The 17,797-nt window shown below is 34.9% G+C and overlaps 1 protein-coding gene across 2 annotated transcripts in view; it reads left to right on the forward strand.

The window, feature by feature from the left end:
* Positions 1–2,217: 2,217 nt before the first annotated feature.
* Positions 2,218–17,797, forward strand: part of LOC140152722 (uncharacterized) — a 38,302-nt gene continuing 22,722 nt past the window's right edge. For both annotated transcript variants that reach the window (XM_072175190.1, XM_072175192.1), the window contains exons 1-10: positions 2,218–2,349; positions 4,660–4,860; positions 6,717–7,031; positions 8,512–8,694; positions 9,571–9,702; positions 11,170–11,520; positions 13,865–14,038; positions 15,332–15,457; positions 15,922–16,032; positions 17,277–17,525. In XM_072175190.1, coding sequence (XP_072031291.1) covers positions 2,286–2,349; positions 4,660–4,860; positions 6,717–7,031; positions 8,512–8,694; positions 9,571–9,702; positions 11,170–11,520; positions 13,865–14,038; positions 15,332–15,457; positions 15,922–16,032; positions 17,277–17,525 — 1,906 coding nt within the window. In that variant the 5' untranslated portion in view covers positions 2,218–2,285. The remainder of the gene's footprint in view (positions 2,350–4,659; positions 4,861–6,716; positions 7,032–8,511; positions 8,695–9,570; positions 9,703–11,169; positions 11,521–13,864; positions 14,039–15,331; positions 15,458–15,921; positions 16,033–17,276; positions 17,526–17,797) is intronic.

Here is a 17,797-nt window from a genome sequence, read left to right on the forward strand (position 1 = left end):
TAAATCTAAAGGTTTTCCGATCGGGCTGTAACTCGGGGAAAATGATCCCTAACACTTGGAGAGTTTGAAACAGCAAAGGTTATCCAAAGTCAAAGGTCAGGTCAAGTTTAAAGACGCAAGTTACCATCTAATATCCAGCTTCAAATTGGTTACGATGTTATCATTCGTTCGCAATCTGGGTGTCCTGTTTGATGGTCAGCTATGTCAACCCACATTACAAGCTTGTGTAGTAGTGTAACTTACCATCTTCGTAACGTAACACGTATGGCACCACAGTGTTAGGTCATTCATTCTTTGTCGTCTCGACTATGCCAATACAGTTCTTCGATCTTTGGAGCAAACCCAGCTGACTCAACTGACATCGCAAGACTTCAAAGACTGCAAAATTGGGCGGCAAAACTATTTTTGCGTAAAGAAACGTGATCATGACACACCTTTCACCAAAGAGCTCCACTGCTCCACCACCATCAATAACAGAATAACATTCAAAATACTGGTCATTGTTGTCAAGTGCATATATGGCTTTGCGCGATCATACCTTGTCTACAAAGAGAGAGAGAGAGAAAGAAAGAAAGAAAGAAAGAAAGAAAGAAAGAAAGAAAGAAAGAAAGAAAGAAAGAAAGAAAGAAAGAAAGAAAGAAAGAAAGAAAGAAAGAAAGAAAGAAAGAAAGAAAGAAAGAAAGAAAGAAAGAAAGAAAGAAAGAAAGAAAGAAAGAAAGAATTAAGAAAGAAAGAAAGAAAGAAAAAGAAAGAAAGAAAGAAAGAAAGAAAGAAAGAAAGAAAGAAAGAAAGAAAGAAAGAAAGAAAAAGAAAGAAGAAAAAAGAAAGAAAGAAAGAAAAAAGAAAGAAGAAAAAAGAAAGAAAGAAAGAAAAAAAAAAAAAAAAAAAAAAAAAAAAAAGAAAGAAAGAAAGAAAGAAAGAAAGAAAGCAAGGTCTTGTGTAATTATTTTGGAAGCAAAGGTATTTTAGAGTTAATATCAAAATAGGTCTTAGAATGTATCATGCGTGGTTGTATTTCCTTTTTAATTCTAGTGTCTTTTTTCTTTTTAATTCTACTAATACAATTAATTTAAAAAAAAAAATTAAAATGGAAATCGGATAGCACGTGCTACAAATGTTTAAAAACTACCATAAAGCACGCCCTCGAAATTACATTGTTTACGCTCACAATACGCATGCTATGATTCAATATTACATTACTAAGTTATCTTCCTTTGGTAACTTAACATTGTAAACAGCTGACTGTTGTTTTAATTGATCAAATCATTGAACTTGACCAAACAAGTTTTCCCCTTGCGAATGACTCCGCGTACTGACACTTATGCATATAATTATTAGAATCACTACAAACACATTTTTGTACTAAATCATGAAAATTGCTAAATGACGGGATAAATCCCAAAACATTAAAATTAATAATAGTTGTTTTTATTGAAAAAATCTAAAATCAACTTTAGTTTTTCTACAGTATTTATCAAAATCACTTCTCATTTAATAAATAATGCCTATAATTATTAAAGATAAATAAAACTATTTTCTTTCGGAATAAATTTATGTAAGTTAGGTTGCGTGTTTATGACAATGGCATGAAATTATATATGTACATGTATAAAGCGGAATAACGAACAAAAAGGTACGTGTTCCAAGTGTAAGTATTGCTGTGTGTCTATCAAGGTGAACTTTTGAGAAACTTTGTACCGTCGCAAATCAGTGAGCGCAAAATTTGACCTGCCAAATTGAGACTACTGAACTGGAACTATTCAACTAAATCATCAATGCGAGAAACTCTCAATTAGAAAGTTCACATTCACACAATCCAACAATGCTTTGTTAAACATAATTCAAACCACTACAAATAAGGGATCACTTTATATTGTACACATCTATTAGCCAGTTTTTACGAATTGCATTATGGGTTCGTTCTTTCTTTTCACGACAGGTTGTCGGGCGTAGACTGAACTTGGCTTCTGCTTTTTTGCTATAATTAAATTGTGAAATGTTTATTTAAAACTCGCAAATAAGTTTTTTTTGTATAAAATTTATACATATTTTAATAGTTCAAAGGCTTTCACTTTAATAACATAATTTAGATTAATCTAAGGCAAATTCCACTGCTACACAACACTTTGTCCAAAGTTAAAAAAATAGAGAAGTACCAACTTATGTATGGTTTAATGCAAAAATTCTAAACTGTTATACCGGAAACATAGATTTTATTATTTGAACTGAATTATATTTTGGTCAAGGTGTGGAGAGCTGGCGTAATAGATGCCATGTAAAACAAAATGGCGAATAAATTGGAAATACGGTTACTTCTGTTATTGTTGTCTATTTATGTCTCTTGTACTGGTAAGTAGTGTTGTTTTGTTGCTATAAAGCTTAAGAAGCTTGAAATGTTAATAACTGCTAGGTACAAAAAATACGAGGATATATACAACGAATAGTTCGATTACTATATAGCTGTATTATATTCATGACCACAGAAAACATAACGTTCCATCGCAATATTATGTTTTTCAATGTTTGTCTAATATAATACTTCTTGTTTTCTGTTTGAAAGAATTAGTTATTCTTTCCGAAACACAAGACTGTAAAGTATAGTGATACAGTAACTCTACACGCTTCGTACTTAACGCGGCTGTGTACTCAAGACGTTGTTTCTTTCGCAAAATTGAGCTTTTTTGATATTTGTTACTTTGTTATGTTTTTTATAAATACAAGGAAAGAAAATCCAGATTCATAAACTCCAACTGCGCTATTTTATGGATTTTATTTCACTATTTCATTCGTGTTTGCAATTTTAAAAGAGAGAAAATCTTTGTTGTATCAGCGGGGTGACACGCGCGCAACAACGCATCGCGCTGCGTATCGCGCAATTTGTTAACGCACAGATACGCTACGCATACGCGACGCTTATCTGCATGCGTGGCGCATCCTTTGGAAACACTAATTTCAAGTGGTCAAATGGCTCCGTTTTAACTGATAAAATGTGGGTTTTTTCAAGTTCTTTTCCTCGATTTGAATATCAAGTTATGAATGGATTTCGCTCAAACTTCTCAACGGGCTGTGGATTTACCCGATGTTCACATAATATAAGGTAGAAAAACGAAAACTGCCGCATTCTCCTGTGAGATTCGATGAAAGGGCAAAATGTGACCACTTTAAACTTTAACGGCAATTATTTCAATGTTCATTTTCTCGGTAAAATGACGATTTAGGTACACGATAACTCAATAAATACAGCATCTATAGGTAAGCAATTATGATCATCGTAAAAAGCATGATCGACTCAAGAAACGGTTTTCTCATTTTTTTATATTTTGGTCTATTTCCGATTTTAGGCATCATTTTGTGCAAATAGGCGTTTGTGAATTTTAAAAAGTTCAATTTGATGCCTTATATGGTCAATATCTCAAAAACTAAGGCCAATATCAAGAAAATAAAAAACCGTTTTTGGAATGGAGCCTCAAGATTGAGCTAAAAACAAAATAAAATATTTTGGAAAGAGTGTTTTTTTGTTATGATGTACCTAACAAATATTGCCAAAAACTCACTTTTTTGTGATTTTCTTCATAATTGTTGTTTTTACCCCAAATCTGTATTTATATTAAGATTTATTGATGTCTTGCCTTTATAAAAATGTATACTTTTTTATGTCTTGCGCGAATAATTACAAAGTTATTGCACTTTTACTACATGCATGTCTGAGAATACACAGCCACCTTAAAAGTACATATGTAAGCTCTAAAGATCAAAATGTTTATTGCACTCATGCTTAACTTAAGGAAAATATTATATAGTTCTTTGACATTCTTTCTTGTCTACTTACTAAAACTCTACCAATATGAAAAGTAAGAAATATTTAAAAAGTGAATGTTCGAAATAAACATTTCGGGGGAAAAGACGAAAGCATTTCCCTCATTTTGACCCGGTATTAATGGTAGGATATAATACAATATGCCGTGTTTTTAGAGCGACTGTACTAAATCCTTCGCGCTTCTAAACAAGGATATGACATATGAAAATGTGTTTGTTTTTGTTTTTTAATTATGTTGATAGGCCTAGTATAGCCTATAGGCCTATATTCAGATTTTATTATTTCTCTTCATTCACCGCGAATAATAGACAGTGACAGTACAATATACAAGCAGCAAATAAACTAACAAACAAAAAGAAATGGTAAAACAAAACAATAAAAAATCATATCAAGGATCTACAAAGATGAGATCTTGGTGTTTCAATATAACATCCATAAATACTTCTTCAAAAATGGGCAAAAAATTATATTATAAATATGAAACTGAAAGGATTCTTGCAGATTAAAAGAATGCTTTTGATCTGTGATTAGTTTAATACCACTTAAGGCGAGCCGGAGCGATGTCTAATCTAGCGGTGAAAAAATAATGTGATGGGGGGAAATGATGGTGAAATAGCAAAAACATTATTATTTGTCACAACTCAGTAACTACAATACAACGTGGCAAGTGGCTTCCTTGACTCATTTCCTATAAGAGCAATGTATTACTCTGCAGAATAAAACTGTATTAAGCAAAACTTCTAAACTGTTATCATGTCAAAATTAAAATATTCAGAAGGGTGATTAACTTTGTTGAAAGTTAGCAAATAATTATTTTTCTTCGTTCTTCAATTTATCTTCAGTTTCTCAAGTAGTAATTCCAAATTTGGCTCCACCAGTTCTGCGTTCATGTTGGGAGTTGTTCGAAGCAGGCTACACAACGAACCCAACTGCAACAGGTGCAACAGGCAATGGGTGGACGAGTGGGCTATACATGATTGATCCAGATGGACCAGATGGAACAAACCCTGACCCATTTCAAGTCGACTGTGATTTATCCACTGGTGAGTTGAATTATCTTTCTCTAAATTTAAAACATCTATAAACATACTTTAAAACATAATTAATTAATTAAATTTATAGTTCCTGAAAATCTTAGACGATCCTTTTGGTATAATTATACTCGTACATGCGATGCTGGCACAAGAGATCCACAGCCTCCATCCCTCTCTTACAATAACTACAGTAGGGCCTTACAGGACTACAAAACATTCTAACAGATTCTGTCGTTTAATAATGACATTTAGGGCCTACAGAGTGGTCTATTAGGAGCACTGTAGCGCAATGTTTATGGTCATTAACATGATCACCTACTACCGAGTTCACTCAACACTAACGCAAGCACACGGTTTATTATATCAAACAACTTATGATATTTATTAATTATGTAGTGTGGCTGTCGATCAAATCACAATGCAATATCATACAAGAATTAATCCTAAGATTACTACAAAAATCTCTTTTTACTATGGTTATTAAAGCCATATTATAACATTTTCTTACAAAATAGATTACTATTTCGTTGCCATAAAATGTTAGCTTTTACTGTCGGATATATCCCCTTTTAATTTTGAGCAGAACAACTAAGGCAAAGCAAAGAAAATTGGAATTTACTACCAGCGCCAATACGTATCACTCCTTCGGTTGTGTTATGGTACGATCCTTTGTTGTGCAGATCACCGTCCCGCACGCCATGTACGTACTGTGTTATGAACATCGCGTATGCGTTCGACAAATATTTCCATCGTAATAATAAAACGACGGTTCCTGTGTGTTATTCAAAATCTCAGATTTTGAAAAACTACAGCACCTAGGGTCTTGATTTTTGCAGGCTATATTGGTTTAATAAAGTACAATATTATCGTATAAAAAACCCAGAATTTTGAAAAAATATTGAGGGCGTCCTTCTCAGCAAATGTTATAATATGTCTTTAACTAAACCTGGAAATATTGACTGGCTGACTTTCTGATGAGATTCCTTTTATGGTCTCAGTTCTTGATCCAAGATCTGGCATTGTCTACCCAAGGGAAACCCCTGGTCTACCACAGTCTCAGTCCAAGTCCTGAAGACTATGTTTTCAATATCCTAGCTGGTATATGCTAGTGCTTTCCAAAAGGGTTTTTACGTTGACCGTAAGCTCCTCTCCCGGAGATGTCTTGAGCAAGCGTTCTGCTCCACTTTACAGTCACATAACACAATATGTTAGTCCAGCAACCACATTTCGTTGATGGAAATATTTCAATCTGTCGCGGTCGCTTCTTTAAGTCGACAAAACAATAAAGCACAATATTGGCTTTCACTATCGCCTTTGGCGTATTTTATTCTGTCCAACACGCAAGAACCGCGATCTGACATAAATTTCACAGAGTTCCCTGTTGTAACTCTAAAATGTTCCTTCCCTTTACTTTACTTCATTGTCTCCAGGCTTTATATATTACAGCACATTACATCATTTCTAAATATAGCTCATTACATCACCAGAAGCCAATCAGAATCATTAATATGTATAGATGGTTACTGTAATAGCACCACCACTTACTACTGTGGACATCATGATCATTCTAGTAGTTTCCATTATGTATGATTGTTTACTAGCATTTTCTATTGAATTTCCAGAATATTCCATGTACAAACCAATGGAGATAAATATTAAGACAAGTGAAATACAATGTCCTATGACAAAATACATAACTTTTAACGAATACATGTATTATGGAATATTTTGCGGTCATATAACACAATTAATAATATCCGAATCAACTGAAATTTTGAGAAAAAAAATGTTTTTGTGTGAAAATCTATTCAACTATACCCTGATTACGTACATGAATAAATAATTAAAATCTTACTCTTTTACAGGCGAGACTATATTCAGCCACAATAGAGCAGGTCCAATTAGTGTTCCTAGTGGTAATGCGGATCCTGGTAGTTATGCCTCGGACGTGACGTACGACTATGGAACCTTGGAACAAATCTACGCATTGATCGATGCCTCCGAATCGTGCTCGCAAACCATACAATTTGAATGCAGAGGTGTTAAGATCTGGGATGACCTGGGCAAACCTTGGACATGGTGGACATCAAAGGTTGGCAATGAAGCAGCAGATTCAATAATTCAACAAAATTGGGGTTCGAACTACCCTACAAGGGGATGTGAATGCGCCGAAACAGGAAGTTAGTTTGCTATGCCTTTCTCAATTTATAATGTTCTAATAACATTTCATTACGCTACAGCCACCCTTAACAAATTAGTCCTGATTAACTTAAGTTTTGACACTTGTTACCAGCTGTCAACATTTGATAACTAATTACCTCAGGCCAAAGTCGCTTTCTGCAAAGCTGGACTGAGCAAGGTCGTGACTGATTTAGTCCATGGCTGTATTACAAACTGGTAAACTGGCCATTTCAGGGACAAGGAAAGAACTAAAACTGTCAAGAAGAATTGCTTAAACCTTAATTGGGACCCAATTCACAAAGACTTACGATCGATCTTACATCTTGTAGATCAATCGTAAGATTGAATGTAAGGCTTTCTGAAACCTGTAGGCTGCAGCGTAGAGCGATACATTGACAATAAATTGGGACAACAAATCGGACATTTTGTAACGAGCAATGAGCATTACTTGTCCGTCAACGTTGAGCCCAGATCAAACGAGTTGCATTTGTCATAGTATTGGGAGAGAATTTTGGATTTGGCAAAACATGGGGCAGGAAAGTGGTGGGCAAGTTTTACCCGACACGAATATGTGCATCGATCAAGCGGAATGAGTCATTTGTTGCTGTAAATTATGCAATCCATTCTAAAGAACGGCTCAATTTGTGAAAAGAAATGAGAATAGTAGCCTATATTGTTGGTTGTACAAGTGGCGTGAAAAGGCCAATAACAATAATTAAGAACACCCATGAAAATTTCTATCCTTCAGATCAAATTATATTTATAGCACGAACTGTTAAGGGCTGGGGTATGAACGTTTGGACAGTATTTATTGTGGGACATTAGAGCACATCAGACATATCGAATTGCATTCTGAATACGAAGAATGGCCTTCTGATATCAAATAATTTTCATTTTTGAAATTCGCAATTTAATACACATTTTATGGCAAATCATTAAAATTGATATTTTTGATATTTAACAGTACTTGAAGTAAACTTTATAAATCTGATGATTTATACTTAAAGTGTATGTAGGTGGGATGAAAAGCCGACGATCAATTAAAATTTTGACCTTTCGTATTGAAGATATGGATATGGATTTTTCCCCAAAACACCAAAAAAATAGGTCTTTTTGGGGAAAAATCCATATCTTCAATATAAAAGGTCAAAATTTTCAATTGATCGTCGGCTTTTCCTCCCAGCTACATACACTTTAAGAATATGTCATTAGATTTATAAAATTTATTTCGAGGACTGTTATATATCAAAAATTTGAAAAATATCAAATTTTTATAATTTGTCATAAAATTTGTATTATATTGTGATTTTCAAAAAATGAAAATTATTTGATATCAGAAAGACATGCTTCGTATTCAGAATGCAATTCGATAGGTCTGAGGTGCTCTCATGTCCCACAAAAATACCGTCGAAACGCAATTAACGCTCATTTTAGATCCCTTAATAATTGCATCCATACATTCGTCCTCATGAATTACAGCTTGTGCTGGTGGTGCAGACGCAAGATGCAATTGTGACGTCGGTGACTCCATATTGAGATCTGATTCGGGAACAATCACGGACAAGACCCAATTGCCGATATTACAGGTCCGTATAGGAGGTGTAGATACCGCAGGACAAGAAGCTTCTTTTTCACTTGGAGAACTCAGGTGTACAGGATCAAGTATGTTATTTTATTGTCATGTGTTATAAATATCTGAATCTATTTGGCTGTTTCATATGTTGTATATACATGCTTAGCTATATAGGCATATTCGTATCATTGTATTTATTGTTGTTCATCATGTTCTTCGTTGGTTGTGGTAGCTTTAGTTTTCCTTTGGCTCCGCCACCACCACCTCCTCCTAACACCCTTTTATCGGCTTCCGCTTCTTCATCTACTTCTTATTTTTCTCTTTTTCCTTTTTTGCATCCTCATCTACACCTTCCATTCCAGTTCTCCTTACCTTTCGCCTTCTCCACGGTTTCTCCAGGGGCGTAGCCAGCTTTCTTGGTCAGGAGGGGCAAAATAAAATTTCAGGGGCACAGCTGAAAAAAATTGCAGTAGAAACATGTCTTCGAGCTTCCAAAAAAGGCTTTATTGGGACGATGTGGGCGCGCAAAAATTTTGAATTTGACACTAATTTTGCGCATGATCAAGATGAAAATGGCTTTATTAAGACAATGTGCGCGCGCAGCGCGCCAAAAATTTGTATTTTACACTATTTTGGCCCATGATCGGCGTGAGTTTTGATGGAAAAGGGGCTCCTTGCCCTTTTCCTTTTCCTTTTCCCTTTAGTCAGACCTGCACTTTTTTCTTTCATTTTTTGTCGGGGGGGGCAGTCCCCGCTGGCTACGCTACTTGGTTTCTCTTCCCAATGAACGTTAATATTTTCATGTTTCTAGTAGTAAATTTCGTCACCGAGCACCATCTATAATTTACACATTTTAAACATTTTGTCTAAAAATTACATCCATGGTTTTGAAATGGTTTGTGGTGAAGATATATTCGCTTTAAACATTTACTTTAAACATTTTGTCTAAAAATTACATCCTACAGCTTTCAACTACCGTTCCTGCGCTGCAATTGACGCCGATACTGGCGATAATTGGCCATTGAGTTATTATTACATGATTGATCCAGATGCAAAAGGAGGAGAAGATCCATTTCTGGTATACTGCGATGCCAATGGTGGGTATATAGCTATCTACTTTTATAGTAATTAGTTCAGTTCTTAGGGCCTTAAAATAGTATTTGACTGATAATATTATAAATTTTAATTATATACACACTACACAAAATTATTGCAACTTTGCTGAAAAGAAAAGAAGAATTCGACAAAAGATAAGCTGCACATTGATCCATTATCCTGTTAAATTTATATTATGTGCTTTATATAGTAATGTTTTTTACACGAAACAATCAAGATTAGGCTAATTAATGAGATGGAAGGTGTCCACTGTGGTGACATCATGTTCGTATTACAGTGATTACAATGGCGTAATGGCGGAAATCCGTTCAAACACATCGAGGATTAAACTTTACGTCCAGAAAATGTTCAGCTGCTTTAAAATGATCGCAAAATGGTTTAATTGGTATCTGCAACGCATGGCGGGAGAATAATTCACGGATATGTCGGGTTAAAGAAACGGTAGACCATCAAGATCTGAGGACTCAAAAGAAAGAATGATCATTACGTTATGTCCTTTATGGAGTAACCACGTGACATTAGTATTTCAAGTTTGCAACTGAAATTCCCGCAACCTTCCTCCGTAACCAATTCCTGATACATTGCAGAAACCAATTCAACCATTAATAGGCATCTCATCATTTTGTGGACGTAAGATTTTTCTTCTTCTCTGCGTTCAAAAGGATTTACATCTTTGGTCCATTGTAAGCACTGGAAAACACACATGACACCTTCCATCCAATTGGTCTGGTCATAATCATATCCATTGCCTAGTTCGTAATGTGAAATCGACAAGATGGGTGAATGTTCAACTTACAGTTGATAGAATTCTTCTTTTTCAGCAATGATGCGAAACTTTTGTGTAATGTGTGTGTCATAAATATATTATAAAGGTTGGAATAACTAGATTGAAATTCATCTTTGAGGCGATTTCCTCCTTATTTGTCATAAACATGATTCTCGCGATAATGTGATTTGTAAAGTGAAGTATATTGTTGACTTGAGTTAGTCAAAGAAAACAGTTAGCAAGCTACAAGCTATGTCATTTGATTATTCCGTTTAAAATCCACACAACCTCTGTGGAAGATTTTGGAAATATCTTCCGCAAAGGATGAGTATGTTTATCAAATGCAATTGTTCAGAGTTAATCATTTTGAAACCCATACTCCCTCTGTATTATGACTTTACCTATATCTTCCACAACTGGAGTAAATACATGATGTATTTCAAATGGAAGTTACCCAATTGTGTATTCTAATTGATACTCCCTCTGTGTCAAGTTTTAGCAAAATCTTCATCAGGGGTAGTGTGTATTTTAAATGGAATATCCCATTGTCCCATGACATATACGTGGCACCAATGCTAATATGCCATGCAATTGAATATCAACCCCACAAGGATAGTAGATACTGACTTATCCGATTTATTCTAAAATGGTTTTTTTGTTCCTAAATTATTTTTCGCGGTAGGTGACACTTTGGTTCCACACAATTTGTGTGATATGGATGCACGAACACCGAATAGTCCAGTAAATGCACCAGATTGTGTCGTTATGGGGAGAGGAGACACGTACAAAGGTAGACGGTTTGGTGACTGCATGTCTGCAGGATGCGACTCTGTTGATGTACTTTATAACGAATTCAGCGATGTGGGAATTTCTCAGATAGGTTCCCTGATTGATGATGCTTCAACATCTTGTGAACAAGAGTTGGCTGCTTTTTGTATCAATTCAGCCTACACACCATCGAATCGATGGTGGGAAGGACGATTTGCACTCGGCACACAACGTTTTAATTGGGGTGGTGCTACAGGTGGAACAGGTATGTATTATGTTTTAAGGCGAGTGAGATAGCAGGAGCTATGCTTATCCAGTTGTAGCATCATACTGCAGTTACTGTCCGTTTTCCTATACACAATACACAGTGCTCTCACCATTGACGCGTGACCTCTACAAACAGTGTATGTTATAGGTATATGGGCATTGCCTAGTTAACATCACTGTGTGAAAAATAACCGGCCAATATTTTAACTATTCTCCAAACTTCTAGCAAATATATTTCTCTAACATGACCTAAAATTACCGCTAGGTGAGATGTTCAGAAGGGGTCGCACTTTCGTAGAATACGAGTAAGGGCAAAGCATAGCTAGCTCATAGCTAGCCAACTCCCCGTGTTAATTGAATGGAGATTTGACCGAAAATATTGAGCTTTATTGGTAACGGACCGCTCCGTTCTGAAGGATGCCACAAAAAAACGGTACAAGCTACATTTAAACTATTCTAAATAGGTTCTAGAAAATATAGTTTTGTAACATGTCCTAAATTTTTAGCTAATTTAGATGTTTGGAGAGGGTCGCACTTTTGTGTTTTAGGAAGGATATGTAAACGACAGATAACACCAAAAATATGAAGAAATTATTTCCAAACCGTGTGAAGTCAACAATCATTATGTTGCTCATTTTGAAGAATGCTGGTTAACAAAAAGCAGGTCATTGTCTCATTTCGTGAACAAAGGTACATATACCATTGTTTCCTTTCGTTTCCTTTATAATCGGTTACCCAACTGAAGCTATAATACCAGCTTTATTGCGATGTCGCACATGTAAAACAGACACTTGTGCACAACCAGAGAAGATCTGATTTAATCAGTTGAGCTGCTTCAATGAGTGTTATCTTGGTTTAATAGCTTTTAATGGGGTTTAAGTCCTGCAAAGGTCGAGATGAATTCTACTGTAGACATGACTGCATCATGTTTAACTAAAAAAACTGCAGTGTATTTCTTAATATTAATACATTGACCGACGGATATTTATATTTCTACAGGTCTTTAGTTAAGGCCAATATTATATCAAAACGAAATTTGTGGGCGTTCTCGCCCCAAGAAAAATAATACACATGGAGTGAAAATGACACCCCTTATATCAAGCGGATCTCCATTATAAAATCCATACTATTTCTCAATTTATTTGTCTCAATATTTAAGTCCAAACACCACTAGGCCTATTAGGTCATGCTCCACTCCGTGTCGCCTTAAGGGCTGGGGTATGAACGTTTGGACAGTATTTATTTTGGGACATTAGAGCACATCAGACATATCGAATTGCATTCTGAATACGAAGAATGTCATTCTGATATCAAATAATTTTGGTTTTTGAAATTCGCAATTTAATACACATTTTATGGCAAATCATTAAAAATTGATATTTTTGATATTTAACATTACTCGAAGTAAACTTTATAAATCTGATGATTTATACTTAACGTGTATGTAGGTGGGATGAAATGCCGACGATCAATTGAAAATTTTGACCTTTCGTATTGAAGATATGGATTTTTTTCCCAAAACACTAAAAAAATTAGGTCTTTTGGGAAAAAAACCTATATCTTCAATATGAAAGGTCAAAATTTTCAAGTGACCATCGGCTTTTCCTCCCTGCTACATACACTTCGTTCAACCCTGTGGTCACCATGTAGACAATTTAGATTATTTATACATTTTGTGTTAAATTTCTTCGAACATTTTCTATTATATATAAGGCCCACGTGAGACTTTTTAAAACATTTTGTGAATTAAGCCAAATGTTTTTACAACGTAAACGTGTTATAAACGTTTTGGGATTGATGAAAAAGTTTGAATAATAATAAATGTCGGGTTATGTGAAGGTCGTGAAAACGTATTTAAAACGTTGTATATGAAAAAGCACCACAACTTCATATTCAAAATGTTGTCAAAATGTTATCACGAAATACTTTTAGGCAAACATTTTTTGTAAAAGATTTTGCCAACATGAAAATAACATTAAGTCAGAATGTAGTGCAGCAAATTTTAAAAATGTTTTTGAATCTTACCAAAACGTTTAATACCCTTTATATACCTTTTATTTAACCCGACATTTAAACGTTTTCTGTAAAACGCATGTGTTTTCTGGTCAGCTGGGGGAATAGCATTGTTGACGTCACGCATAATGGATTAGTCTGTTTTCACCTAGGATTCGTTTTATGCTAAATACAATTTTTGTAAAATTCGAACAATTTGCTTTGATAGGTGTTCAGCTAGGAAATATACCCCTATTTATCAATGATGAAAACCCAAGTAAGTGTAAACTTGATCTTGCTTTCTTACAAATTAATCTTGGCCGTTTTGATCCATTCCTGAATATTGATAGATTGTGCTGGTAACACGTGTAATTGTGATACTGAAGATGGTAACGAGCAGAGTGATTTTGGCACAATAACGGACGAAGCAACTCTACCTATTCGCAAGATTTTTAACGGGGATACGGAATTAATCGATGAATATGCATTCGTTAATGTTGGTGCTCTCACGTGCGATGGTAACAGTAAGTACTTGACAAATATTTTCCCTTGAAGATATGTCCATCTTCGATGCAACCATCGTTGAACCACCTTACAAGCTCTCATGCGAAAGAAAGCCTTTTTTTGTGATTTTGATTTTAGTGAAGGGCAATGCATTCAAAAATAGTGTAAACCCTTTGGTAATTAATCCTGTTACATCACTACTTCTACAGCGAATATGGCATCCTAATTAAGGTCTGAATCATTAACGCTGAACAAAAAAACAAAATTGACACTTGGGAGGCTGCTTCTACATTTGGATTATTTGCATATCCAATGAGGAAGAACATACAACTGATATGACACCTTGATATACTTCAGTTTTGTTTGAGGTTATGTAGGAAATCTGTTCTGAAATAGGTCTATCAGGTCTTTGAGATTGACAAGGGCCATGGCGGCACCAGATTTTTTTTGGGGGGGGGGGTTGTCACTTAAAGTGATATGGAGGGTGATTTCAATACCTTTGTATATGGTTTTCACGAAATATACCTAAATCATTTAAATTGCATTTATCTGCTATGATATGATTCAATCAGAGATTCAATTGTTTGGTTTCAATTGTTTTGTTTCACTTGAACTCTCTAACTACTGAGCCATATTTTATAAAACGGACTACGACAGGGGTGTTGTTGTTGCAAGTTATTTTACAAGAGCGAAATGAAAATCATGGATTTTACCGTAGAAACCAATGGTTGGACTTACCACCCCTCTCTATGGTAATCTTTGATAGCCGGTCATACCCCCGGGTAAAGTGCTGGGGTAAAACTTCTATTACTAAAATGAGCTCAATGGATGGATCTACGATTAGTTTAGGTCGTTTGGGCGTAAACACGCGCGTTGTTTTATGGCGGATAAAACAATCTTAGGGGGGCAGCCCCAATGGCGTAGATTTCTTTTTGACATGGGGGTGGGGTTGGAAAAAAATCTTGAAGTAAAGTAAATCCAGCACTTTTAGGCGACATAATAAGTTTATAAATAAATAAATAAATAAATAAATAAATAAATAAATAAATAAATAAATAAATAAATAAATACAAACATGATTTTTAATTACTGTTTATGATCGCAGCGATCGAGGCGTTCAATAAGTAATATATTTCATAAATTAATGCAATGGGGGAATCACTTGAAGTGATATGGAGGGAAGGGGCAACAATTTCAATAACTTCGTATAGTTCAAGAAATATACCTGAATCATTTAAATTACATGGCCAGTCGTCACGTAAACCAGAGTTTAAGTTGTTCATAACTATTTGACATGTAACATTTTTATATAGAGTTGTTGGATGAATGTGCAACAAACACGGATAATTGTCATGCCAACGCAGTATGTACAAACACCGAGGCACGATATGAGTGTGAATGTGGCCCTGGATACTTCGGAGATGGATTTCATTGCTTAGGTAAGTTACATGCTTCTTCTCTAAAATGTTATGTTTAAGAGATGTATTTAAAAGAATTGTTCAAGAAGTCCTGATTATTTTATTTTAAATGTTTAATTTTAGGTGTGTTTGATAATGCACTTTGATGAACAAAATTACCTTGCGAAAAACAAAAGTCCAACATTCTGTATTTTGACAAAATCTGAGATTGTTTTAAATTTCCCCCGATCTCGGAAATATATAATTAGCACATCAGATTCGCTGGTACACGATCTAGGCCCTGGAATCAAAAATTTATTTAATCTTAACCCACTTCATACTGTTACCATTTTGTGAACAAAATCTGAATGTGACAGAAATGGAACTACATTGCCTTAAAAATGGCGGATAACTTATACTTAAACAGTTTTTCTATCACTTGAAATATTTTGTTTATATCGCTATTGTCAGCAAACCTTATTTACCACTGTTTACCTTTCTTGCAGCTATAATTTTCTACCTAGAGTGTGACAATCTAACAGTTGTTGAAAACGAGCTTTCAGTGCAGTTTAACGTATTCCGTACGGGCATTAACCCAGACCAAACAAGTTCTGTCAGTAAGTGGAGTCAGTTAAATTGAATAAATTAGAAAAATGCACCAAAAATGACGTCACGAATTCGGATGATGTATGCTAGGTCTAGACAATAGGCGGCCATTAATGGTCATTTTGCTTCTTACATGATTTTATTCGCGTGTTGTTATGTAGTACCAAAAATAAATAAGTTAAAAAAGGGGTCGGTCACCCACCTTTACACAGTATTTTTGTGGGGCCTGAGAGCACATCAGACATATCGAATTACATTCCGAATACTGATAGCAATTTTTTTTTTAATTTGCGATAAAAATAACTATGAATTATCCAAAAAAAATGACTATACGTATCTGAAATACTGTTTTCATAGGCATATTATCCATGTCAATGTGCAGAACAGTTGCATCACGAAATACCTCATCGCACATCACATAGCAATTCGCTGTAGAAGTAGTGATGTAACAAGATTAATTATCATAGCAATGTTTGCTCGCACCTGTAAGATTAGCGTGTGTCTTTGAAAAGAGCGGCACTGTATTCAATCTATGATAGCACACATACACAGGTGATGAGTGCGGCCTAATTATAGTGAAGGGTAATACTTTTAACAATTGTGTAAACCCATTGCTATGGTAATTAATCCGGGAACATCACTACTTCTACAGCGATTATGGCATCCTAATTAAGGTCTGAATCATTAACGCTGAACGAAAAAGCAAAATTGACACTTGGGAGGCTGCTTCTATAATTGGATTATTTGCATATCCAATGAGGAAGAACATACAACTGATATAAGACATTGATGTATTTCAGCTTTGTCTGAGGATATGTAGGAAATCTGTTTTGAACATACAAAACATATTTTATCATCAGTTAGAAAATGAGAATTTTACTGCTTGCTTTGCTTTCTTCTTAAAAGGAATGGTTTTCCTCATACATGTATAATTATCAAAAATAGGTATAACGTTATCAAAGTAGACTAGGCTCTTTTTCAGATTCAATTAATCTGGTACTCACTCAGATATATATCAATTCCTATTAGGAATCTTGATCACTCTGTTGCAGTGTTTCTAGATGTTTGATACACCACAACAGAAAGATTGTAATATTTCTGGGTGAGTACCAGATTACTGAAAAAGGGCCTGAAAAGATCTGAAAAGAGAAGGGTACTATAACATGATTTGTTTTATTTAGTCTATTTTCAATGATTTTAGCAAATCAATGATGTAACTTATTCATGTTATTCTTTTTTTTGTTACGCATGAAAGCGGTCGATTTCGGGAATCTGGAAGCTATTTTTGGTGCAGATTTTAGTGATCAGAATCGTGTGGTAACCTTCCCGGCAACGACTGGATCAGAAAGCAACATTCAATTTGTGCCAATATCAGTTAATATAATTGACGATTCCATAGCTGAATCGAACGAAACATTCATGCTAAGCTTGTCTAACCCAGTTAACGGCCAAGTGAATAGTGGATGGTACGACACAGCTATTGTGAACATCATTGATGATGATGGTAAGTTGGAAAAGGTAGAAGAACTTTTCAAATTTCCCTGAAAATGTTTTTTTTCCAGTGCTTCATATCATTCCCTTAACAACATTATTCTTTTCCTTATGGGTCTTTTTCTTTTATCTTGTTCATCAACCTTTCCTTTTCTTAGGTTAATGCAGATCCAATTAACAGAAAAAGAAGAACGTTTTTGCCAAACCGATAACTTATGTGCATCTAATTCTTATTTTCAATAATCATTGTCTTTTTAATCACAACTGACATTACATTGAACTTGT

This window comes from Amphiura filiformis, chromosome 5 (assembly GCF_039555335.1).
Source record: "Amphiura filiformis chromosome 5, Afil_fr2py, whole genome shotgun sequence".
Lineage (NCBI taxonomy): Eukaryota > Metazoa > Echinodermata > Ophiuroidea > Amphilepidida > Amphiuridae > Amphiura > Amphiura filiformis.